Source organism: Cetorhinus maximus, chromosome 10 (genome assembly GCF_964194155.1).
Source record: "Cetorhinus maximus chromosome 10, sCetMax3.hap1.1, whole genome shotgun sequence".
NCBI lineage: Eukaryota > Metazoa > Chordata > Chondrichthyes > Lamniformes > Cetorhinidae > Cetorhinus > Cetorhinus maximus.
In genome coordinates this window covers 65,676,070-65,701,237 of record NC_135888.1, presented here as the reverse complement: position 1 = coordinate 65,701,237, position 25,168 = coordinate 65,676,070, and the positions used below count along the sequence as shown (strand labels likewise).

The following is a 25,168-nucleotide window of genomic DNA, read 5'->3' as shown; positions in this document are numbered from 1 at the left end:
ACTTGTTTTATTTGTCGTCTTCACAATTCAGCACCTGCAACCATTGTGATTTTACAATAAACTAATTATCTATCTACCTAGCTCACAAACTACCTAATTTTCAAACTGCAATGATGAGATTTGAGCTCTTGGCTCTGGATGACTAGTTCAGTAACATAGCCAAGTGGTTTTAAACTGGTAGTGCTCATAATCTAGCATAGGGGCTATTGTAGCCTGCCATTCCTCATGTGTATCTTGGCTGATTTGGTACTGCATGAATATTGGGTTATCGTTCACAGATGCCTCATTGGTGGTTGTTCATTACATTTGGGTGTGGTGTGGCACGCTCTCTTCCTTGCCACTAAAAGAGAAAAGCTATTAAGGAAGGTTATTTAACTTCATGCTTTTAAAAAAAAACCTTTTGAAATGAACCTATTGGTCATATATAACTGTAACTTCTGAGCTCCCCAGCATCATATTGGGGTGTACCCAAAGATACGTTGGGAATCCCTTTCGGAAATTTCCAGGTAAGGTTTGCACGGCAACTGTCAAGAAGTGTAAACTCTCCCTGGGCAATTGCCCCTGCACTGGGAGCCATCTGAAAATGTGATTTTAAATTGCAAACTTCAGATGGTTCCAACTGGGTTACACTATTAGTTACCCAGGAAAAGATAGGAGGATTAAAAGCACTCTTCGCTTCTGGATAACAAAGGTACAGACCCAGACTGACCCCCGATGGGGCTGTCCCCTGCATCCCTGACCGCCCCCGAGGGATTCATCCAACTCTTGAGATTCCCCTCACCCCCACAGGGACACCCCCACACCAACCGCCACCCACTCCCCCCCCCCCCCCTACAATCCGCTGGGCCTGACTGACCCCTACCCCTCCCCAGGCCCAACCTGTCCAGAGGCCCAACACACTCTTTCTTTTCCCCCCCACCAACCTCCAAATCCTTTCTACTTAGCTTCTTCCTGGCCTGTCAAAGACCTTTAAATTTCAATGGATCTTCAGCTGCTGTAAACTAGGTCATTTTAGTGCTGTAAAAAAGGGTGTGGCCTCTTTCACTTTGACTCAGCTGCATTTCAATGCTAGACCCCGGGGACGTGGTACACTGCCTGGATCTCACCTGGCCTGAGTCGGAAGGTCAGATGAGATAGGTCTGAAAACAAAATTAAGGTGAGAAATTGTGCATGGAATGGCAATCCAACACTGAGTGCCACTTTGAGGAAGTTCAGGTCCATAATTTGTTTCCTGAGAAAGCACTTGGCATTCTCTTGCTAACTACCCACAATCATATGGTTGAAATACAGAGCTCACCTTGTGGGGGCTTGCAGTTCCAGACCTCCACCCGCTTTATTTCAGCATTTGCGGGTACCCTTTAACCAAGATACCAATTGGGATTGTCATTTTTATCAAAAAGCAGTGCTTAATTTTGGCTTAAACCATCAAGGAAACTTTGTAAGATAGTTTTAACAGTCCAGTAATATTTGGCAAAGCGATAACTGAAAATCTGGTTTAATTTAAATTAGTTGATCCACAACCATTGAATCAACAGTTTCCCAGGGAGAAACATCCTTTGCAAATAATTGGCGGGTACAATTTGATATTGTTGAGACTAATCTGGAGCAGTGGTTGTATAGATGTCCAGGTTCATAAATGGAAAGTAACTTGACTAACTCTTAATGTTCAGATATGGAGTCCTACAGTTGTGCCTTTTGAAAAGACATCTTCAATGTATTTTTTTGATTCTTAAGCTTTGAAGATTCAAAGAGGACAAAAAAATCCACAAGTGAGCTTAACCTGGACCCTTTGCCCTAGTATTAGAGCATGAAGCCACCACCTACTTTATGTATGGGAAGCTTGTATGTGAGTACAGAATTTACAGGCTTGCCCAACAGATCTATGCGGTTGGTTATGCTCCACGTGAGCCTTCGTCCCACCATATCAACATTATCTCTCAACAGTAATATCAGATTAAGTGATTTACATATAGACAGGTAAAATTCCATTGATGTGAAGTTGCAGTCAATTGTAACGAAATAACAGGGCCAATAATAGCACAGAAAGCCACAACAACCACATTTCATTCATTCTGGATGATCCCCCAGACTTGATGCAGTTTTTGTATCTACTATAATCGACATCTTTAATAGCACAAATGTGATCAGTACGGCACCACTCGTTACATTCCCCCAAGTCGTAGCTGACCGAGTTATATTCATAATACTTCTGCAGATGACTCTTGTCCTGGCTTAATTTATCCAGCACAGTCTGCATGGATTCAACTGTGGCATCAGGTACTTGGAATGCTTCTGTTAAGCGATATTCTTTTTCCCAACGTGGAGCCCAGGTGTTAGCAAAGGTTAAGTTTAAATAATAGGTCACCACGTCCTAAGATGGGAGAAGGGGAGAAAGATATAGATTAAAACCAAGCAGTCTTTTTATTTTGAGTTCATAAAGCATGTTCCATTTCATGCAAAGGAATGTTCTACAGCTGCTTTAGAGAGCGAATGCAGTGCATTGTACAGTATTAAATGAAAGATTGACCAGAAGCTGCGGGGCTCAATCCCTGGTCTGCTTTGTAACAATTATTTCCTGTCATTCGGGGCTAAGGAGGTTCTTCTTAAAAAAAAATCAAGGTACTGGGGTTCCCACTCCAGACTTATCGTCTTGCTCACCAGTGTTTCCTGCTGGAGAATGTATGCGGGTGGACATTGGGAGCAGGCTTAGGTTTCATGACGCTCAGTGCTGGTGCACACAGAAAACAATGGCCACCTGAATGGGGTACTGGGGCTGACATTGCCTGCAAGAATATACCAAACAGAATCCCGTGGCCTAAGGGGGAAAATTGGGAAAAGATATAGGCACACAGAGTCAACTGATGATTCAAAGTGGCTTTTTGGAAACTTTCCAAAGCCTAAATGGGCCAATAGATGTAATTCACAAAATCTAATGAATGCCAAAGCAAATGTGGAGAATGGAGATTTCAGGCAAGAGAGCTGGTCCGGAGCAGATGTTGAAATGGTACCGAAGGCTTGCTTCCCTGTTTGGAAATTCTGGGCACCCCCACCAGATGAAAAGCAGTGCAGCATGCCTGGTAGGTATAGGCAACCATGGTTAGTGCTGTGCAGAATACCTGCGGAACCCACAAATGGGTTTGGAAGAAGGGGAAAATCCTTAAAGCTTTCATTTGTTAACCATGTGTACCTGTATTCCAGCAGCACACATGTAAGTCGCAACTTATAACACAAACTCACATTGACAGCTTGCATGGGCTTCATGCAGCAGATCATTTTAATGTAATCTGGCTGATCAGCTATTGATACAAAAGATGCTACGCAGCTGGAGAGATACTTATCTGATTTCATTCTCAAGACTACTCTGCTTGAATGACAAAGTAGAACCTGGTACAAATGAACAGACTCAAACTGGAGGGGACCTACAAATTATTATGCTTTGCTCCCTTTCAGAAGGCCACTGTGAAGATCCTTTCTTCTAAAACCCTGAAGGGAGACAGTGAAACTAAAGGCTCATGGCTGGTACCGTCAGTTTGTGCTTATTGTCCGCACAGCTTCAAGGCTTTTCTTGACTGAGTAACTAAAACTACGCAAAGTGCACTCACCAGGCCACCATACAGTTTTAGCATGTCTCTCTTCATTGCAAAATGAGCACAATTTGAAGTTCATTATTCTATCTGATGATTGCTGCCCCAAAGCCACAACTTTGAGTGTGGGATACAAAGATATGAACCAGGAGTTTTAAACTGCAGCAGATGATTACTTCCATCAAAGGACATCCAAGAATGACAGGTTAACATTTGTGACTACTAAAATTCTCAACTAATCGTTCTTCTAGACATTGATAGTTTACTGTTCTCTATCTCATGATAGGAAACACTTGGAGACTATCACATATTAACAATACCCTGTTTGACAATAGCCCTTATTTTGCATTAATGATAATGTTGAGACCAACAACATTCACCATTATTATGGAATAAATCAGACTGCAACTTCTGGCGGAAGGTAAAAGGATATGGCAGTGGGACAAGAGAAGAAACAAAATATGTGACTACAGGAGATGTAAATGGAAGAATAATCACCACCATAGTTGCCATCAAAAAACAGAAAATGTGCAGAGATTATGATGTCAAATTGTTGAACTCAATGCTGATTGGTGATTCTGCATTTATAGCAAACGTCGATAGATCTTTTGTTTCTTGTCCCATTGCTACCAACTTTTGCCTTGCAACATTAATCCCTTGGTTATTTAAGCTCTCCTGCCTTCCGCCCTATCAGAGAACTTTGTTTTTGTTCTTTCTTCCCCTCCCCTCCATCCCTCCCCCCACCCTCCATACCCTCAACACTTCTTCCCTGCCTGGCTTAAAAACTGTTACATCTCTAAGCACTCCCAGTTCTGATAAAAGGTTACTGACCTGACACATTAACTGTTTCTCTCTCCAAAGATGGTGTGGACTTGCTGAGTATTTCCAACATTTTCTGTCTTTATTCAGGAGCATTCTAACTTTGCTGCTGCAAGAACCATTTTCTTGGACACTGAGGCTAATTCTCTATTCACAATGGCCAGATCATCTGGTCTCCGGGCTGTTGGAGACCAGAGGTATCACCCAAGATGTGCACCGGGACCTTGCGAAAGTCCTGACATGCTGACCTGTGAGGGAATTACCCAGGAAGTTTGAACTTCCGGCAGGCAATTCTCCTGCTCCCCGGGACCCTCCGCGAATGTGCCTGACTCTGAGTTAGTGTCGGAGACTTTGAACAGTTTTGACATACTTACCTGAATAGTTACCCAGGAAAAGTTAGACAGAAAAATCCTAGTCTAACTCCATTAAATACATTATTCCCCCCCAGTATAATCTCAAACTCCAGTGGAAACCTGTTTGACAAGTGCAAAGTCTGAGGCTCCTCCACTACCGTCTGCTCAGTCCCATTACCTTCCTCACTCATGGTCACATCCTCCTATCCCTCACTGCTGACCAAAACAGACGACCCTATTCTAAGAAGTGTGACTGTGTTCTGGAACAAAGTGTCCAGGTATTTCTCCCCCTCCCTTATATTGCGCAGTGTCTGCAGTTCGGCTTCCAGGCCAATAATCCTGATCCGGAATTCCTCGAGCTGCTATTAATGATGTAACTGCGACATCAGTAGTCAGATTACTGAGAGGTTCCAAAAGAGCTAGACGCAGAACAGTCTGTGTCCTGAAACCATGCCCTGGAACTCTCTCCCTTACAGCGCTGTGGATGTACCTATACTACATGGACTGCAGCGGTTCAAGAAGGCAGCTCACCACCAACTTCTCAAGGGCAATTAGGGATGGACAACAAATGTTGACCGAGCCAGCGACGCCCACATCCCGTGAGAGAATAAATTTAGCAAAAAAGACATAGTCAAGCGTTTCCCATCCTTAGCCCAGGACTGATGAAACCATTTGTGGTGCCCCAAACCCCAATCAGAGAAGGCAAGAAGAATCACAAACAAACCAAGAGCCTTCAGCTCTGCAGAATGCAGCAAGTGACACCCATTACCAACAGCCAGGGATCAGTGGCTGTTTTCAGATTTCTGTTTGTAGACATCAGCTGCATGAAAACAGCAATATTATACCAGATTTGGAAGCAAAGCAACATCGATCTCGTAATCTGAATATACCCAGTTAAGTTAAAGTTCTTACAGAACAGTGACCACATTTTAATACCAGCCCATGATCAGCTTAACATGAAAGCCAGGCCCAAAGCGCAGGATCCTCCCTTAGGAAAAAACAATGAGGTAAGTTGGGAAGTAGTGATTAGGGGGTAGAATTGTCATGGGGTTCACCTGCCGTAACTTCAGTGCCAACTCTCGAGAAACCAGGGGAAGCGGCCACTAATGCTGTTCACTAAACTTCTACTGATCCACCAAGGTTATGGCAGGAGATGAGGGGAACCTCCCCCATGTGTAAATTCCAGGCGCAGGTGAGGGGAATGGGTTGGGGTAGGTGGCGTAGATCAGGAGTTCCACGTTTCCAGACTGCACTACATAATGTTTCAAAGAACGTGGAGATGACATTATGGATGCTGAGCCAGCCAGTCTAGCATGTATGAATTCTTACCAAGATCTGGAGAGTGTCTGTATTATATTCAAAGAGGCGAATCCCAGGGTTTTGTGATCCATCTTGTAAGCCAGCTAATGTGGTTTTCCAAGGGGTCACCGCAGGGGCAATGAACATAGCACTAACTGGAGAACCTGCAATGAAATACTTCTATGATTTATTAGTCGAAGACCAATGGCCACATATAAAATTTAGTGTGGAGAAATCTGTGGGAGGAAGCAATAAACACTCAATAACAAAACTTTCAAAAGAATAGAAGAGCAGAAAGGCTTAGAGGTTCTAAACCTCAAAAGTAGGAGGACAAGTTGATAAAACAGTTTTATAAATAGGGTGAGGTAATGCTAATACCAATCACTGGTTAGGCTACAGTTAGAATTTCTGTCCAGTACTGCATACTTTAACTTTAGGAAGGATGTCAAACCTATGATCAAGGTGCAAAAACGATGATTTGAACAACAAGATTTGTTGTAAGAGATCTATAGCTTATGTCATCTATCCATGTAGCTCAAGTTGTTCGTACAGTACAGTATCCTTGGCTTTGTTATGGATGTAGCAACTTTGAGTAAGGAGAATATGACAATACTGGGAAGAAAGTCCTTGAGGGATCAAAGACAGAATCTATTTGGTCGGAGTTAAGAAACACTAGAGAAGCTATTACACTACTTGGTGTACTTTATAGACCACCAAATAGTGGGAAGGAGGGAGAGGAGGAGATTTTCAGGGAAATCATTGAGAGGTGCATGAACTAAAGAGTGGTGATCATGAAAAACTCTAACTCCGCCAGCATGGAAGGGGGCAGTGATTGTGTTGAGGGCTGAAAAGAGAAGAAATTCTGACAAGTGTTCAGGGAATTTTCTTGATTGATATGTTTCCTGCATGATGAGGAAAGAGGCATTGCTAAATCTAGTCCTGGGGAGTGAAGTGGAGAAGGTCACAGTGATGGAATATCTTAGGAAAAGCGATCGTGGTATGAAAAGGCTCATTATGGAGGACATGGAAAAATCCAAAATAAAAATACTCAGCTTGAGGAGAGCTGATTTCAGTGAATTGAGGAGAGCTCTTACCCAGGTAAATTAGAGTCAAAGATCGGCAGACAGTAATATAATGGAGCAACGGATGGCAATTGAAGTGGAGACGGTTCGGGTTAATCTAGATACAAAACCACAAGAGAGAAAGGGAGGGCAACAAAAGCAAGAGGTCCCTAGATGATGAAGTCAGAGAGCAGGATGAAGCAGAGAAAGTGGGTGTATGATAGATGCCAGCTGAATAATAGAAGGGAGAATCAGGCTGAATATAAAAAGTACAGAGGAGGAGTGAGAAAGGTAATGAAGGGCAAAATAGACAGTATAAGAAGGGTTGGTGGTTAAAACAAAAGGGAATCCAAATATCTTCTTTTGGTATAGAAATAATAAAAGGGTTATTAGTGGAGCGATGGGGCTGATTAGGGGCCGAAATGGAGATCTATTGGAAGAGACAGTGGGTGCAGCCGAGATCCTAAATGAATATTTTGCATCTGTGTGTATCAGGAGGATGTTTGCTGAAGTTATGGTAAATGAGGTTGTTGGAATACGATATTAGAGAAAGAGGAAGTTCTAGAAAGTCTGGCAGTTCTGTGGTGAGTAAGAATCTTCAACAGTCCTTTAAAAGAGCCAAGACATATGGGATTAGCTGGATTGCTCTTCAGGAGACCCGCACAGACTCAATGGGATGAATAGCCTCCTTCTGTGCTGTACTATTTAATAATTCTAAGAACTTGCATTTATATAGTGCCTTTAATGTTGTAAAGCCCAAAAATAATAATTTTATAAAGTAACCAGGTTGACATAGATATATATATATATATATATATATATTTCCTTCCTGTATTCTGGCTGGGACACAGGAGAGAAAGGAATTGTCCAACACAGCTGGTTTTGCTGCGAGTATGTTTCATAGACCTATATACTTCATGTGGAAAAAAATTCCTGTTTTGATTGAGGTGTTTTAATTTCACACTCAACTTCCTCCAACTGAGGATCAGGCACAAATTGATCCCAGGTCAAAGCAGGAGATATTAGGATAGGTGAATTGGTGTAAGAGGTGGGTTTTAAGCAACATCTTAAAGGAGGAGAGAGGTAGAGAGACAGAAACATTTAGGGAGGGAATTCTAGAGCTTGCAAACAACGTCCGCATAAGAGGGTCAGTTCTATGCTTAAGTCTTGGTGAAGATGTGTCAACCTAAAAGTAAGAGATCTGCTAAATAAGCCAAGCTGACACATATTAGTCATCAGGAACTCATTGAAAAAAACAAATTAGGTTTGAAAAATCTAAAATACTCTCTCTTCTAAAATAGAAGAATTGATTGGTTAATTGGTTGATTTGCCAAATGACAAGAAATTAGTTAGTGTCTGTTTGTCCTACCAATTTCAAATTGGTGGAAGTTGAGCGTGAAATTAAAACACCTCAATCAAAACAGGAATTTTTTTCCACATGAAGTATATAGGTCTATGAAACATACTCGCAGCAAAACTAACTGTGTTGGACAATTCCTTTCTCTCCTGTGTCCCAGCCAGAAGACAGGAAGGAAAAAAATATATATATCTATGTCAACCTGGTTACTTTATAAAATTATTATCTTTATTTTAAAAGGCTTTACCCTGACTAGCCATGAATCATACCCGAGGAATTTCTAACCTTCAAAAACCAGCAGGGCCCTTGTTATCTTTAAAGAGGTATTTATGCCCTTTGTGACTGCTAACAATCAAATTCCGAAGAAATGCACCAACATTTGCACTACCTTTACATTTCTAAGGCAGTGCTCTGGCCAACAGAGATGGTATGTCAGCAAAAGGGACTCTGACTCCTCTATTGAACACCTCAAGATTTCAGACCTTGGGAAAATACATCCTTTGTCCAACACTCAGGACAAGAAGTGGGAGGTTGGTTACATGACCTCCCCCAAGCTGCTAGAACCTGTGATATTGTCACTTGGAACTGAACCCAAGCAGGCTACCATTTTATCATCTAACAGGTAGCAGCAAAGAGAGCTCTGTCCAGGTAAAGTGCCTGACCCTCATCTACACTGTGAACTACTGGAACATCGGAACTCTTGTATCTGTGTCTATGAGACTCATTCGTCTCTATCTGTCTTCTTCAATCATGGAAGCCTCGCTTCTGGAAAGTCAGATCACCCTGCAACATTTTCAGCCACTAACCTCTGAAGGAATACACCACTGGACTTTTGATTCTGGACTCTGAGCTCATGTGAAACTATAACTCTTAATTTTAATGTGGTCTTGCTCTGTACCCCTTTCTTTCCCTTATCCCTCTTTTATTGTATGAATGTAAAAAGGGGCGGATGTCGTGAAACCCCATTCCCACATTTTACGTGTTTGTAAAATAAACTAACCCTCTTATTTTACCTTATCTCGCGTGTGCTGTGGGGTTATTAATAGAGGATTGGATCACTCCAAAACTGACGGGTTGGGAAAAATACACCACCACTTACAAAGGGGGAAATCAGAAATCGAAAACACCTTTCTGTTTACGGACAGGTAGTGAGTGGAGAAATCAGGGCTGTTTTAACTTAACCCCACTCCTGTCATAACACCTTGCTATATTATCACGCATGGTGGTGCAGTCAACTCTTCATTATCTCACCTAATGATCAATTCATGTGTCAGCCTAGTTAGTTAGTGCTGCCAGAGTATATCATCATGAGGAGGTTGATAAATTTATTTTTGTTTAATAAAGACAATTCTATGGTTTTCACAGTTACTCAACTGGTTTTGATGGTTAGTAGCTGAACATAATGTCCATGAAAATCCTGTGTTAAATTTCCATCTGTGCTGAGTTTGAATATCTCAGTCACGGTGCCTCAGTTGGACTCAGTGTCCACTGGACTGGGAGGGGAGAAGGATATTGGGTGGTTTCGAGCTGGTGTCTGTCCTGTGCAGGTGAGCAGGTGGAATCGAGTGAAATAATCTTTATGGCCGCCCTGGGGTTCTGACTGAAGGAGTAAGGACTTTAGGAGTTAGCTCCAAGTGTTATAGTCAAGTGATTTTCTTCCTTTATCATTTCAATTATGGTTGGCAATGCATCCAAGGATCAGCTAGGGAGGTGCATCTGGGTTTTGTTGTGACATGTCACAATAGTCACTCTGGAAATGGATTGATTTCCAAGGAAACATTGCAAGGAGTTCATCAGTTACAAGTGTGGGGAAGCTGGCCTGGCACTGTTGGCGTAGAGAGTTGCAAGGCTTGTCCAGGTGCGGATTGACCATTTTAGGGAAAGTTCAAGATCACATTAGAGCAGTTTTGACCAATTATGTAATTGTGAAGACAAATGGAAAATAATTATTGACAATTATACTGCAAAGTGTGAGGGGAAAAGATGTGTGGCATAGCTACACAGTGTAAAGAACATATTTTTTATTTTTTGGACTGTGGCTTTAAAAACTACCGTGGCTGCAGTTTAAAAGAGATGTTCAATGGAGCAGGAAGAAGAAAATCTACAATGTTGCTATTCTGCAACAGCGTGAGCCAGGTTGGACAGAATGGTGCTGTAAAGGAGACTTGGTTTAAGAGGGAACTGCCCAGCGATGGCGTTTTGATTGGCTCCTGAACAAGGGACCAGGTTCTGTGTGAGGATAGTGCAGTAGATCAGCTCCTAGCCTGAAAAGAGGAAAGGTCTGAAACCTCTCTCTCCTGTGCTTTGTAAGACTCCAGTAATCCTGCCATAGTAGCTAGCTGGTTATTTCTCACATTGCTGTGTCCTGCTTTCTTTGAGAAACCCGTCAGGAGGAAAAGGGGAAAAATCATCAGCAGAGACATTAAAAGCAAGTTTCAATCAGAGAACCACAGACTGCAAGTACTGGGAAACCATCTTGTGTCAGCCATAACAGCCTACAGGGAATTTGGAAGAAAGCAATCAAAGTCAACCCATCTAATCCTGAACTCCGGACTGGTGTTATTGAATTGTCTTATCTCACCCTTAAAATCCATGTTTTGTGTGTGTGTGTGTGTGTGTGTATTTGTGTATAGGGGTTAAGAAAGGGTAGAATTTAAGTTATAGAGTTAAAAGTTAGCACTTCATATTTCTTTTTTTTTTTGCCACTGTTTACAGGCAATGTGTTTAATAAACAGTTATCTACTTATTAAGTTTACAAACCTGGTGCCCGTATTCTGTTAGCCTAAATTAAACAGTTAGGTAGAATTGGGGCCTAATCAAACTTCTCACATTTGTCATGGCTCAGGGAGCAGTGGGCTTGTTATTACAGCGTACTATCCCCAGTGAGTTATGACAACAGTCAATAGAATAGAATTTGTACATAAGTTTTGACGGATCGAGAAGAATTTGTAAACTTGTTGCTTTTATTGTCCAGATAATGTGATGAAGTAACTAAGAAAAATGATAGAATGTTGACTTATAGAGGCAGAGTAGCAGAGTACAGATATGCGGAGATTATACTTGAAGCTATTATTTTCTGTTAATTATGCTAAAATGCATTGTTCAGACCAAACCTAGATTACTTTGTTCAGTATTGTCACTGCTCTACGGTAAGAACATACATGTATTGGAAAGGGTGTAGGAACACTTAGGAATTATCCCAAATAATAAAGGGTTGAGCCATAAGGAAAAATGGGATACATTTTCCATCCACTGACTTTGAATCTAACTAAAGTATATAAAATATTAATATTGATAAGGAAAAACCATGGTATTACTTTGGCCTAAGCAAGGCTAGTAGAGTTAGTGTTCATCAGTTTAAAGTAATGTAGAATAAATGAAAAATAAAGCTTTTATTACTTAAAGGTTGATGAATAGATGACATAATCTTCCAGGTAAGGTAGCAGAGGCAAGAATATTAGCATATTAGCAGAGTTAAAAATACAGCTGGGAGAGTTGGGTACCAGAGAGAAGAATCTGATGGACAAATAATCTCTTCTTGTCCTTTACTTTTCCCATATTCTTACAGTTAACCAGGGACTAGGCCTTTAATCTAGCTCATCTTTGGAGATCCAAGTTTTCCCTGTCTGCTGTTGCTAACTATCCTCCCTGAAAAGAACCTGAGGTTATTCTTAGCTAAATGTCCTCTGATTGCACAGCTCTGAACTGTCACTCACTCGTCATTCTCAGCTAAGGGAGGCCACAAGGATGGTTGGAATAGGAAGTGCAAGTAGCATGCCAGCATAGATGGACGTACCATGATGGTATAAAGAAGAGAGGGCTTTCCACTGCATCCATCTCATAACCCACTTGGGAGTGCTTATTGTTGACACTGGTGGCAAAAATGGGCATGTTCTATTTCTCTGTACTCACACTGTGTTCTCCTTAATAGACACAAATCTACACCAAAACAGTGAAGTGATGTGTGCTGGAAAGCCCTGAATTACACAACCACTCCAGCAGTCCCTATGAAAAGTCTTTAGTCAGTACCGCATTTACAACAGTGAAGTGTTGCAGCCTTTGTGTGAGTAGTGCTATACGCTTTGAACGAGGTAAACTGTTGCTGATAAACACGAAAGTTAATTGGGAGAATAGCTGGACAGGAATAGGCTACTCTACCTTAGCTCTCTTGACATTTATATACAGGCGCTTGCCAAGTGTTTTTGACTTACTCTGTACAAAAATCAAATTATATATTGATCAGAATTTAATTTTAATAGGAAGAGACCAATCTTACTGTACCATTGTTGGAATAGAAGATTTTAAAGCTGTCACGGTGTTGATGTCCAAAAAACTGTCCTGCTATCACTTGATTGTGCTTTGTGATGATTTCTATATACCTCTTGTTGAAATTTTCTTGGAACCAGTGTGTTCCCCGTTTCTTCTCAAAGAATCCTGGAGGTACGTGCCCAATGATGTAAACCTGACAATAGGGTTTCAAATGTTAGCTCTAATTGCATCTCATCCTTTCTCTAATGCTCAAAACATATCTATAGCCCTCACTACCCCGTCCTAGTGGCAACCCATTGTGCACTGGCCTACGCACCAAATATTGGCTGCTTATTTAACCATAGGGGCACCACTTGATGTTCCCCACATAATAAGCTTTTTGCAAAAGAAAGTCATTGGATAGTGATCAGGAGTCAGAATCCTGGTATAATTTGTCCGCTCGACTGCACTTGCACTGCTGCGCCATCCAGGAACAGTTAATTTACCACAGCCCAGGGATTTAACCTGAAACCTATTTGGCTCAGTATCATAGCATGAGGTACATTTACCCTCTGAGCCTTAATGACTGTCCTTTCAGTCATCATTTTAATGAATACCTAGCTTAGGAAATTGTTCTTTTATCTGTGATATTTGTTACTTTTAATGACACTCAGGGTCCATGCAGATCAGACACAAACACAAGAATACTACCCTCACTTCTGTTTCATAGAGTTCCATTGGATCAAATTTTTTCCTTGCAGTGTTATAGAGCTGCAATGAAGCGAATCATGTCTTGGGATTTCTCAATATACAGAATCCCATGTACCAAACCTTCCTTCCATTGATGGTCATTGTATAGAATCCATGGACAAAGGAAATTGGTAAACATGAACTCTGGGATGTCTGTTCGCTTCTGTCATTTATCTCACTGATGCCTGTATGGGACATTGCTGTATGGGACATTGCTGTGTGCAAATTGGCTACGTTTCCTACATTACAACAGTGACTACACTTCAAGAAATACGTCATTGGCTATCAAGCACTTTAGGAGTTTATAAGGTCTTGAAAAGAGCAGTTTAAATGCAAGTCTTTCTTTTCTTTTTGTAGGACACTGTGGGTTTTGGTGTATTATCATGTGGAGAGATCCAACGCCCAAGAATGATAATCTTTTACTTTCTCGCCTGCTGCTGAGGCTCTGGAGAGGACGTCATCAAACCACTGAAACTGTCCAGCAGGGTCACTCAGATCCACAGTCAGTGCATTCTTGTTGTAGTAGAGGTTTGTATTCAGGATGATTATTCGCTGTCCCTTCTGATGCAGCAGCTTCTCTGTGTAAAAGGAACCTGCACATTAAAGTGACAAGCAAATGGTTAATGGAAGCAGCATGCACGTACACTGGAAAAAATATAAAGGGCAGGATTTTCCAGTCCCGCCCGTGGCCGGGATTTTCTGGTCCCGCCGAAAGTCAATGGACTTTTGGCTGCTTCTCCAAATTTGTCACGGGTCGGACCGGAAAATCCCAGCCTAAGTGATTGACAGGAGACAGACAAGGGTTCACATAGGTCAGTGATAAACTCCATCAAACTGCATCAATAGATTGCCGTTATTTTTCTTTTATCTGTTCTTGGGATGTGAGCGTCTCTGGCAAGACGAGCAATTTTTTCCCATCCCTAACTGCCCTTGAGCAGGGTAGTACACTCAATACCCACCCTCCCACAAGTACTGTCTTTTGCTGGGTTATGATTCCCTGAGCTTCAGCAGCCCCCTTGGCACTTCACCTGAATGGTTATTTTTCATTTGCAAGTCTGGATAGTATGTCTGGCAGGCTATTTGACTCTGGAGAGAATCACAGCCAAGCCTGATTTTGCATTCGCTTGATGTTTGCACACCTTGCAGGAGTCACTGGAGAGTAGTCAAGAGTGAAAACTCTGATTTATTTGTTTTTCTCTTCTCTAGCTGAGGTGCTGAGTCTAATTACAGTATCCATGGACACACCTGGTGTGTATTTCTCATTGGACTAGGCATTTCAAGAAGTGGAGGAGGGCCTTAGGCCAAAACTTAATCACTTCCCACGTTTATCTTGAGACTTGTTACCACAATACACACCCACCTATAAAGTCTGTGCAGATAGGTAACGTGGCACATAGGAATTGCTAAACAATATAAGACCAAAGTCCATCTAGTTCACCATTGATCCTCCTGCTAGTTGTATCAAACAACGATAATAGAGTTGTCAATCTCTAATTGATTATTCTACAACAGTGCCAAACATGACATGAGGGAAACCTCAGTGGTGGACAGCTTTGGGAACCATAGGCCCAAAATTACCAGTTTTTTCCTAATCATTTACCACCTATGTCTCAAATTACTATATCCCAAAATATAATTTTCCTGAAAGAAATCTAATGTGAATTTAAATGAATTATTACTAACCACTGCCACCGCGTCCCAGAGAGCCTTGTCCATAGATTGATCACTTGCTCACAGAAATATTAATGGGCCCAATTTTGACTTAAACAAAAGAACCTTATTCACTCTACACAGAGTTAAAATTGGGCCTGAGCCCATTGTTTCCCTGGGTGAGTTTGGAATTGACCCCTTCAAGTGCAGACAGTGTCCTTTGGTTTTACTTGTTCTGGACAAGTTTAAATAGCTTGTCGTGTTCTACATTATCTAGTCCCTTTAGAATCCTAAAGGCAACAATTATGTTCACTCTCAACCTTCTCTTAATTGTTGAGAATTTGCCAATTTGCCTAATTGGTCCTCAATTCCGATCCTTCCAACTCTAGGAATCATGCTGGTTGCTCTAGTCCATAGTCTTTCAATAGTTGCAATATCCTTATATGGTGACATGAATTGTACACAGTATACTAAGTGCATCGTACCAATGATTTATAAAGTGGCAGGATTGTTTCACTATTTTGACCCAATATTGACCTTACAATATATTGTTATTGACTTTACTCACTGCCGCTGGGCATTGTTACGATAGCTCCAATTTATTGTCAAGTCACAAAGATCTCCAAAACAAAATAAAAATACCTAGAAAAACTCAGCAGGTCTGGCAGCATCTGCGGAGAGGAACACATTTAACGTTCCTTGAAGAGTCCGAATGACTCTTCAACAGAACTAAGTAAAAATAAAAAAGAGGTGAAATATAAGCTGGTTTAAGGGGGGGAGAGGGGTGGGACAGGTAGAGCTGGATAGAAGGCCAGTGATAGGTGGAGATAACCAAAAGATGTCATAGACAAAAGGACAAAGAGGCGTTGAAAGTGGTGATATTATCTAAGGAATGTGCTAACTAAGGGTAGAAAGCAGGACAAGCAAGGTACAGATAACCCTAGTGGGGGTGGGGTGGGGTGAAGGGAAGGGATCGAAATAGGCTAAAAGGTAGAGGTAAAACAATGGATGGAAATACATTTAAAAATAATGTAAATAGGTGGGAAAAGAAAAATCTATATAAATTATTGGGAAAAAAAAAGGAGGATCGGAAAGGGGGTGGGGATGGAGGAGAGAGTTCATGATCTAAAATTGTTGAACTCAATATTCAGCCCGGAAGGCTGTAAAGTGCCTAGTTGGAAGATGAGGTGCTGTTCCTTCAGTTTGCGTTGAGCTTCACTGGAACAATGCAGCAGGCCAAGGACGGACATATGGGCATGAGAGCAGGGTGGAGTGTTGAAATGGCAAGCGACAGGGAGGTCTGGGTCATGCTTGCGGACAGACCGAAGGTGTTCTGCAAAGCGGTCACACAGTCTGCGTTTGGTCTCTCCAATGTCTAGGAAACCACATTGGGAGCAACGAATGCAACAGACTAAATTGAGGGAAGTGCAAGTGAAATGCTGCTTCACTTGAAAGGAGTGTTTGGGCCCTTGGATGGTGAGGAGAGGGGAAGTAAAGGGGCAGGTGTTGCACCTTCTGCGGTTGCATGGGAAGCCGCTTTCATTTTCCACACAGTTTATTTGAGTGGAGGCAGCCTGTTTTTACTGGTGCTCCAACCTACAAGTCTTCTTGAATGGCTCCTTTTAAAATGAAGTGCAGGCCCATGTGCCTGCTCACAATCTTAGTGCATCATTTCTGTTGCTACCACCTTTTTCTTTTATCCTGGGAGCAACAGGGTGTTGAACAGGGGAGGTTGGCAGGTGTGAAGCTCTGAGGAGGAGGAAGGCGCAGTGTCTGAGTCAAGAGGTTAACGAATAATTTGTCAATAAGTCAAGAGTGGTGTCATGACTTTTTGGGGTGATGCAAATGATGTTTTAAGCAGAAAATAAAAATATTGTATCAACTCGGCAGTGCAAACTGTACCTTTCTGGAAAGTGGGAATTGATGCTGCATCCAACCATTGGGCCCACAGCTCCACAGTTCGATTATAAATCAGGTGGCCAGTGGCAGGAAACTGACTCTTTGGATGCATATCATGGTTTCCCATTGCAGCGTAAACTTTGGTATCTGAATGAAGAATAACAAAATAATTATTGTCCAGATGTTGGACAATTGACTCAACTGATTTACAGACTCCGAGACTGATTTCTCCTTTCTCCTGAAGGCATGGTTACAGTATATAGCTTCACAGGCAAGGGGTGCCCTCCACTACCTCATCAAAATGGCCATTCTTCAACAGTGGGCCCAGACAGCCCAGTGGACTAAACAAACACAAAGACAGGGGGAAGGACAGTAGCAGTCACACCTCGTTCAGGCTCCACCCAACATCCACAGTGCTGCCAGAATCATGGGATACCTTTCAGGATGTTAGTCCAATTGGAGATTGCAAGCAAGTTTCTGTTAATCTCGTCATCTAATCAATTCATTTTTTGGTCTCAATGTGTCTCCATTTTGGAGAGTCATTATGATGCCATAAACAGGATATGGAATTAAGGTTTCCCCCTTGAGCCTCCTGCCTCCTCCCATGGCTAGTCCAGTGTGGAGCTGAGCCATGAACACCAAGTGGGTCTGGGCTGCATTTGTTGAATACAGTTGGATTGGCAATTGTGATACTATAATTAACCTTAAGAACTCTGGACTAGGGAGCAGAAAGAAAACGAGTCAGGGTTTTTGCTCTTGATTGTTTTCTGGAACTGTTGGGTTTTGTGGCCATCAAGTCAAAGCAAAATCAGAGTTGACTTTGGTCAACAGCAGGCACTTTCCCCTGTCGTGATCAGGGCCGACTCCCATTGGTATAATACTTTATTTTATTGGTGTAACCACTTTGTACTAGCTGACATTTTATAGTCCATTGCTTTCTGTTTCTGCTAGGTTCATTGGCATCCTATCTCAGCAGAGATCTCTGTTTCCTGCTGCCAGCCTGCAAAGGGGCAACAGCAATGTGATGTAGTACAACCCCGCCTGTCATTTTACCTCAGGGAAGCCTGTCTGTCAAAGGCCATGGCAATGTTACCACTCACCTGGGAACACATGCTGTATGAGCTGCGACACATTCCCTATCATCATCAGCACTGCTTCATCACTGAGCTTCTCATTGGGGATGTGTGGAGTGTCATCCCTGGAGAAGAAGGGGATAAAGGTTGCTCATTAATCCCATTGGATAGAAGGAAGATCTAGGTAAGTTCCTGATTGAATAAACTTTCTTAACTGGACTCTGTGTGTCTCCCGTTTGTTTGTCACATCTGGTCCTGCTGTGTGTCTTACAAACAGGATGGAGAAAGTAAACCCAGAACAATACTTTCAGACGTGCCTGGGCAGAGAGACAAGTGGTCACAGGCTCAGGGTGATAAGGGACACCTAGGTCAGGTGCCAGGAAACAGTTCTTTACAGAGATCAACAGCTACCATGATTTGCCAAAAAGCGTGAGTGAGGTCAGCACACTGGACTCGAGAAGATGCTGTATTCAGGGCTGACCTGTGACCCAGCTCCATATGGGGCCTTTACCCCATATCTTTTACTACCTCTCATTGACAGAAATATATCAATCTCAGATTTAAAATTAACAAATAATCTAGCCACTAGCTAGTGGATAATCTAGCCACTAGCTAGTGGATAATCTAGCCACTAGATAGTTCTAAACTTCTACTACCCTTTGCATGTGGAAGTGTTTCCTAATTACAGCCCTGAAAGTCCTGGCTCTAACTTTTAGGCTATGTTCCCTGGTCCTAGGTTCCCCAACCAATGGAAATACTTTCTCTTTATCTACCCTATCTGTTTCCATTAATATCTTGAAAATTTCGAACAAATTACACTTTATTCTTCTAAATTCCAGGGAATACAACCCTGGTTTGTATAATCTCTCTGCATAACTTAACCCTTAGATTTCAGGTATTGTTCTAGTAAATCAATGCTGCACCTTCCTCCAAGGCCAATATATCTTTCCTAAGGTGTCTGCCTAGAACAGTTCTCCAGGTGTGGTCTACCTAGGAGGTTTTGTATAGATAAGCATGACTTATAACCCCATTTGATCCATTTGATGTTTTAGGGATCAATATATGTAGATTATTAAGTCACTTTGGACCTCCACTGTTTCTAGCATTTCTCCATTTAGATAGTACCCTGTTCTATCGTTTTAGGTCTAAAATGAATGACCTTACACTGAAATTGGAACAAACTGAGATCCATTTGCCGCAGTTTTGTCCATTCACTTAATCTATTAATATCTCATTCTAATATTACGTTTCCATATACACTGCTTACAATGCTGCTTATCTTTATGTCATCAGTAAACTTGGATATGTCTTTAATCAATGCATTCCATACATGTAATAATAATTTGAGGCTCCCATGTTACCCTAAACCCATCAAACTTTACAAAGTTATTTCAAATGAGGCTATCTGTCAAAGGAGGTTAAATAGACAACAAAAGCACACCACCACACTTGGGGTAAATACTCATCATCGTATTCTTTATAAGTCTTATAAGAGATGAATTGTGATGTCTAATTAGATCCAATTTCATTCAGGAATGCAACTGAATGTATACATAAGGAATGTGGGAGATTGGAATGTTAGCTGCCTGTTCAGAGGATGCTGAAAGTTAAGACTCACTGTAAGAGCAGTATAAAGGGAGCTCTAAAGCACAATGTATGAACAGCAAAGGCGATCAAAATGATTTTCCAGCTTGGCATTGTTTTGGGTTATGATTGGGATCAAAGATTTGAAAAAAAAACCTTAGCATTTAATAGCCCCTCACTTTGAGACCATAACAATCTGTTTCACCTTGCCAAGACCAGGAGAACCAGGGGGCGGGGTAAATCCAAAACTAATCTTCAGAAAAATTTCAGTGAGCGAGTGATCAATTTAGGGAACAGTCTTCCCAGAGAGATGGTGGAAGCAGTTAGAGTGGATTCCTTCAAATACAAATGAGATTTATTTCCGAGAATAACATTTTGGGGTACAATATATGAGTAATTTGAGACACAACATGTGTTCAAGGTAGCAGGAGGAGCAGGTGACTTTGGCTCTATGATTCCCAAAACTCTCCACCACTGGGGTTTCCCTCATGTCATGTCTGGGCCTGTTGAAGATGTTCCTACACAGGCATGTATTCAAATGTCACATATTCACACACAACAATATATACATACCCACCCTGTCCAAATGATAAAGTTGGGATTCGGGAAGATATCCTTCATGGCATAGATTGATGAATTGATCAGAGCCCACGGGGAATCGCACAGGTAATTACCCCATTTTCCAGGATTCCTTACAGGCTCTGAAGCAGAAGGGCATACTGCCAATGGATTGTCAGTAACTTGGTAATCAGGATCCCAGTGCATATCTGTGATGTGCCAGAAATAACCTGAAAGCAAAAAAAAGTACACCTCATTACTGAAGGGACAAAGATATTTCTGCATTTCTGGCCCAGAGCCAGGACCTGTCAAAATGGATTGAGCTTGGTTTAATGTCACTGATCCAGCTATGTTAATTCAGTATGTTCTCACCCTCTGAGCAACACAGTTCCCCTCTCTTTGAGGCTACAGAGACTTGAGGACAAAATATAGTCTGACACTCCCACTCCCAGTGCAGTACTGAGGACGTGCTGTACCGGCACATGTGCCAATTTTCAGATAAGACATGAAACTAGAGACCCCGTCAGCCCTTCCAGGTGGATGCAAAAGATCCCATGGAAATATTCCAAAGAAGAGGAGGGGAGTTCTTCCCAGTGTTCTGGTCTATATTAATCACTCAACCGGCATCACTAAAACAAATTATCTGGTTATTATCATATGGCTGTTTGGGTTGTGCACAAGTTGGCTGCTTCATTTCCTGCATCACGACAGTGAATACACTAAAAAGTACTTAATTGAGTATAAAGTGCGTTTGGTCATTCTGAGGTGGTAAAAGGAGCTTTCCCAATGTTTAACATTCAATATCTCTCTGTTACAAGTGTATAACATATTCCCAGTCTTTGCTTCACCCTCTGTGTAATACACTCCACCTCTGTTTCACTGTGTGTAACACATCTCATTTTCCTCTCTCACACTCTGTGTAGCACACTTTAATTCTCTGTTGCCCTGTGTGTCATACTCCCCTGGCCGGATTTTCAAAGTGGAGTCAAGAACCAGGGTGACCAACTCTTATGAAATAAAATAAGAAATTAGAACATAAGAAAATAAAGGACACTGTGATTGGGTTTGAGGGGGGTGGGGTGGTGTGGTGTGGGCATTGGGGTACTGGTGACCAGGAGTGTTGGGGAGGAGAGCTACTGATGACCATACGAGCGGGATGGGGGTGTTCAGATGGCTATAACTCCCCTGGTGCGCAAAAAACAAAGAAGCAAAGGCAAGAGGAGACTCCCAGGCTCAGTCTACCACAGGCTGTTCTAGAAATATGGGACATAAGGCTTCACTTAAGGGGCATGGGACTAACAGTGAAAATAAGGGACAATCTGTTAAAATATGGGATAGTTGATTACCCTGTCAGGAATCTGATGCCTGGATGAACTCCAGGTCCCGATCCCAAGGCTGAACTGTGTCATCCTTGTGACATTATTTTTATATGTAAATGTCCTAATTGGGCAGGAGGCAAACTTGGCCTCCAATTAGTGGCACCGAGTATGTCCAGGAGGCAGGAGCTGCCTGCCTGGTGCTGATGGCAAAGGCACCTGGTAGCCATGTTGGTGGCTGCTGACACCTTACCGAAGGGAGGGGGAAGCTCCTTACAAAGGCAGGAGGTCAAATGCAGCAGAAAGTGGCTATAGACAACTAGTTATGGTGCAGCAGTCATCCTGATCCTTGTTGGCCCCTCAAATTTGATTTTAAAACAAATGCACACAAACTTATATGAGCCCCAAGGTGAATCCAACATGTGTGCACAAATGCACACAAGCCTGTTCTAGCTCGCTGTAAAACAACATTGAAAATTTCTACCTCCACGGGCAAGGTCTGTTGGGGGTCGTGTAAACGTCACTGTGCTAGTAATCCAGAGGCCCAGGCTGATGGTCTGGGGACATGGGCTCAAATCCCACCACGGCAGCTGGTAGGGTTTAAATTCAATTAATAAATCTGCAGTGTAAAGCTACTCTCAGTAATGGTGACCATGACAGCTATAATCAATCTATCATCCTTACCTGGTCTTGTATATATGTGAATCCAGACCCACAGCAATGTGGTTAATTCTTAACTGCGCTCTGAAATGGCATAGCAAACCACCCAGTTCAAGGGCAATTAGGGATGGGTAACAAAAGCTGGCCTTACCACATCCCATGGAAGAATTTTAAAAAATTCCTTAAGGGGCTGTTAAATGACGACCAACAAGTTTCCCATTCCCTCACCCCTGCTGGCCCTTTGAAAATTCCAAACTGTGAGACACCGGAATCCTGGACCAGCATGGGGACCATGGTCTTCAATTCCCAACTGCACTAGGTCCTGACCCTGCAGCCCTTTGAAAATCCTGCCCCCTGTCCCTCTCTCATCCAGAACGCTTCTAGCTCTCTCTATTATCCTGTGCATCATGTTTCCCGTCTCTCTTCTTCATGTAACACACATCCCGGGTACTCTCTTCACCCTCTACGTTGACCTTCCATGCTGTATCATTTACATCAACATCGTGTTTCTAATTCTACTTCTAGGTTGCACTGGCCAAAAAAACAAGGGCTATACTTAAATAATTAATTGATTATAAGCTTCTTAGAAAAGGCTGTTCAACCATATGGCTGCTAGACTTCAGAAGCACTTCATTTCGAAGACCCTTCTCAAAGGCATTTATTGCCCATCTTGACCAAGAACGCCCACAAAGAGTCAACGTTAAACAAAGTTGGCTGCAAAGCACTTTGGGACGTGCCAATGTTGTGAAAAGCATGCTATATAAATCATATCCAGACCCCCACCCCTACCCTACCCCACCCCCATCCCCCACCCCTACCCCACCTAACAGGCAGAGGTTGGGGCTGAGCACCGTTGAGATGTTGAGGAATGCTTCATTCTCACCTGTGGAAGACAGGGCAGCACCGCAGGTCACCAAAAAGAGGAACAAACGGAGGAGAGGCATGACAGAGCAGGAAGTAACTTCTGCATTCCCTCCTGGGCGACCCTTGTGATCCAAGACTCAAAATGCGTTTGGGGTTGTAACAAGAACTGAAAGTCGCAGAAAGGGTTGTAACAAGAACTGAAAGTCGCAGAAAGAGTTGTAACAAGAACTGAAAGTCGCAGAAACTTTTCCTGGGACCGTGAGCTCCAGAGCTTCCCTGGCGTTGGAGTGTGAAGATTTGTGAGGAGGGGAGTGGTTTAATCGTTTCATAACTGCGAGTTTGGATCCAGGTTCAGAGGTTGCACAGGACATGATGTTATGGAAATGGACTTTCCATCTAGATTATGGAATTTAGTCCGGGACGAGTGGCAGGTCTTCCTGGGTGGCCGACTTTTTTAATCCGCTCACTTTATTTCGACCTCACGATTCGGTTAAAAAATAACCCTGGAGATATTTATACTTCTCTAAACATTGGGACATCGAAACACACGAACGCACAGAGAAACAAAACATACCGAAACATTGCTCCAGGCACAAACTCACAGGAAACGACCTCTCTACACGGATACTGACACACACACTGAACTAGACAGACAGAGACAAACACACACAAACACCAGGAGAGACATGCATTACACACAAACTCGAGAGACAGGCAATTGAAGGTGAGAGAGAGAGACAGGCAATGAAACACATCACTCAAACAGGGAGAGAGAGCGACAGAGACTGACCCATACTGAAACACACCTACATACAGGGAGAGACGGTGAAATACATGTGGATGGTGGGGATGGGCGGACAGACATACGCAAACATAGAAAAAATGCACTGGAGGGGGTAGACACGCTGAAGCACACGGGTAGAGAGAGAGAGAGAGACTGAAGCTGAGAGAGATGCAGGCACCCAGAGTAAAAGATGCTGAAACAGCCCGAGGCAGTCTGAAACTGAGAGGGAGACACACATTTGCACTCTGAAACATGCACACAAAACACATAAAGTGAGAGATGCGGATCCTGACGATGGGTACACAAACCGGCCAGAATTTGCTGTCAATATAATAGCAGGGATAATGGTGCTCGACATTATTTGTGGGTAAGCAGAGTGAGCTGAGGAGCAAGCTAAACGCGCGAATGTCCAGTATCCCGCCCATTACTATTTCTGTTTTTGTTTTGGATTTCCAGCATCCGCAGTTTTTTGTTTTTAGCCTCACCGATGTTTTTGGGGAACTTGCTGTGCTTACTTACTTAAGGGTCATTAAATGTACGACAGAAAGTTAAGTCTTGCTATTATAAGTGTAACAACAACAACTTATAGCGTCTTTAACATAATAAAACAAAATATGATACAGAGGCACATACTAGAGTATGTGGCACATACAGAGCCACATACTCATATTAGGTCAGATAGCCAAAAAGCTTGGCGATAGAGATAGGTTTTAGGGTAGGAGGAAGCGAGGTAAAGAGGCAGATAGGTGTAGGGAGGAAATTCCAGAGCTTGGAGCCGAACTGGAGGCACAGCCACTAAAGGTGGTGTGATTAAGGTCACAGATGTAAAAAAGGCCAGAACTAGAGAAGCGCAGATATCTCGGAGGTTGCGGGGATGGAGGTGATTACACTGATAGAGAGGGGCGATGCCATGGAGGGATTTGAAAACAAGGATGAGAATTTTAAAATCAAGACATTGCTTGACCGGGGGTCAATGGAGGTCATCGAGCATAGTGGGGGTAGGGGAACAGAAGTTGGTGTAAGTTAATACATGGGCAGCAGAGTTTTTGATGACCTCAAGTTTTTGGAGGTCAAAATGTGGGATACCAGCCGGGATTATGTCGGAATAGTCAAATTTAGCAGTAATAAAGGTACGAGTGAGGGTTTCAGCAGCAGATGAGCTGAGACGGGGATGAAGTCGGGCAATGTTAGACAGTTAGAAATAGGCACGCTTAATGATGGCTCCAATATGAGGTCAGAAGCTTATCTCAGAATTGAATGTGGCAACGAGGTTGTGAACAGATTGGCTTAATCTCAGACTGTTGCCAGG

At 42.5% G+C, this 25,168-nt stretch overlaps 1 protein-coding gene across 1 annotated transcript; it reads right to left on the bottom strand.

Annotated features, from left to right (window-relative positions):
* Positions 1-1,472: 1,472 nt before the first annotated feature.
* On the bottom strand, positions 1,473-23,367 carry LOC144685737 (acid sphingomyelinase-like phosphodiesterase 3b). The gene is made up of 8 exons (XM_078550565.1): positions 23,095-23,367; positions 20,255-20,465; positions 18,121-18,218; positions 17,024-17,167; positions 13,895-14,064; positions 12,755-12,935; positions 6,086-6,219; positions 1,473-2,371 (listed from the first exon to the last, which is right to left on the bottom strand). Exons 1-8 carry the CDS (start codon positions 23,153-23,155, stop codon positions 2,006-2,008), a joined length of 1,365 nt encoding a protein of 454 aa, XP_078406691.1. The 5' UTR covers positions 23,156-23,367; the 3' UTR covers positions 1,473-2,005.
* Positions 23,368-25,168: the final 1,801 nt, after the last annotated feature.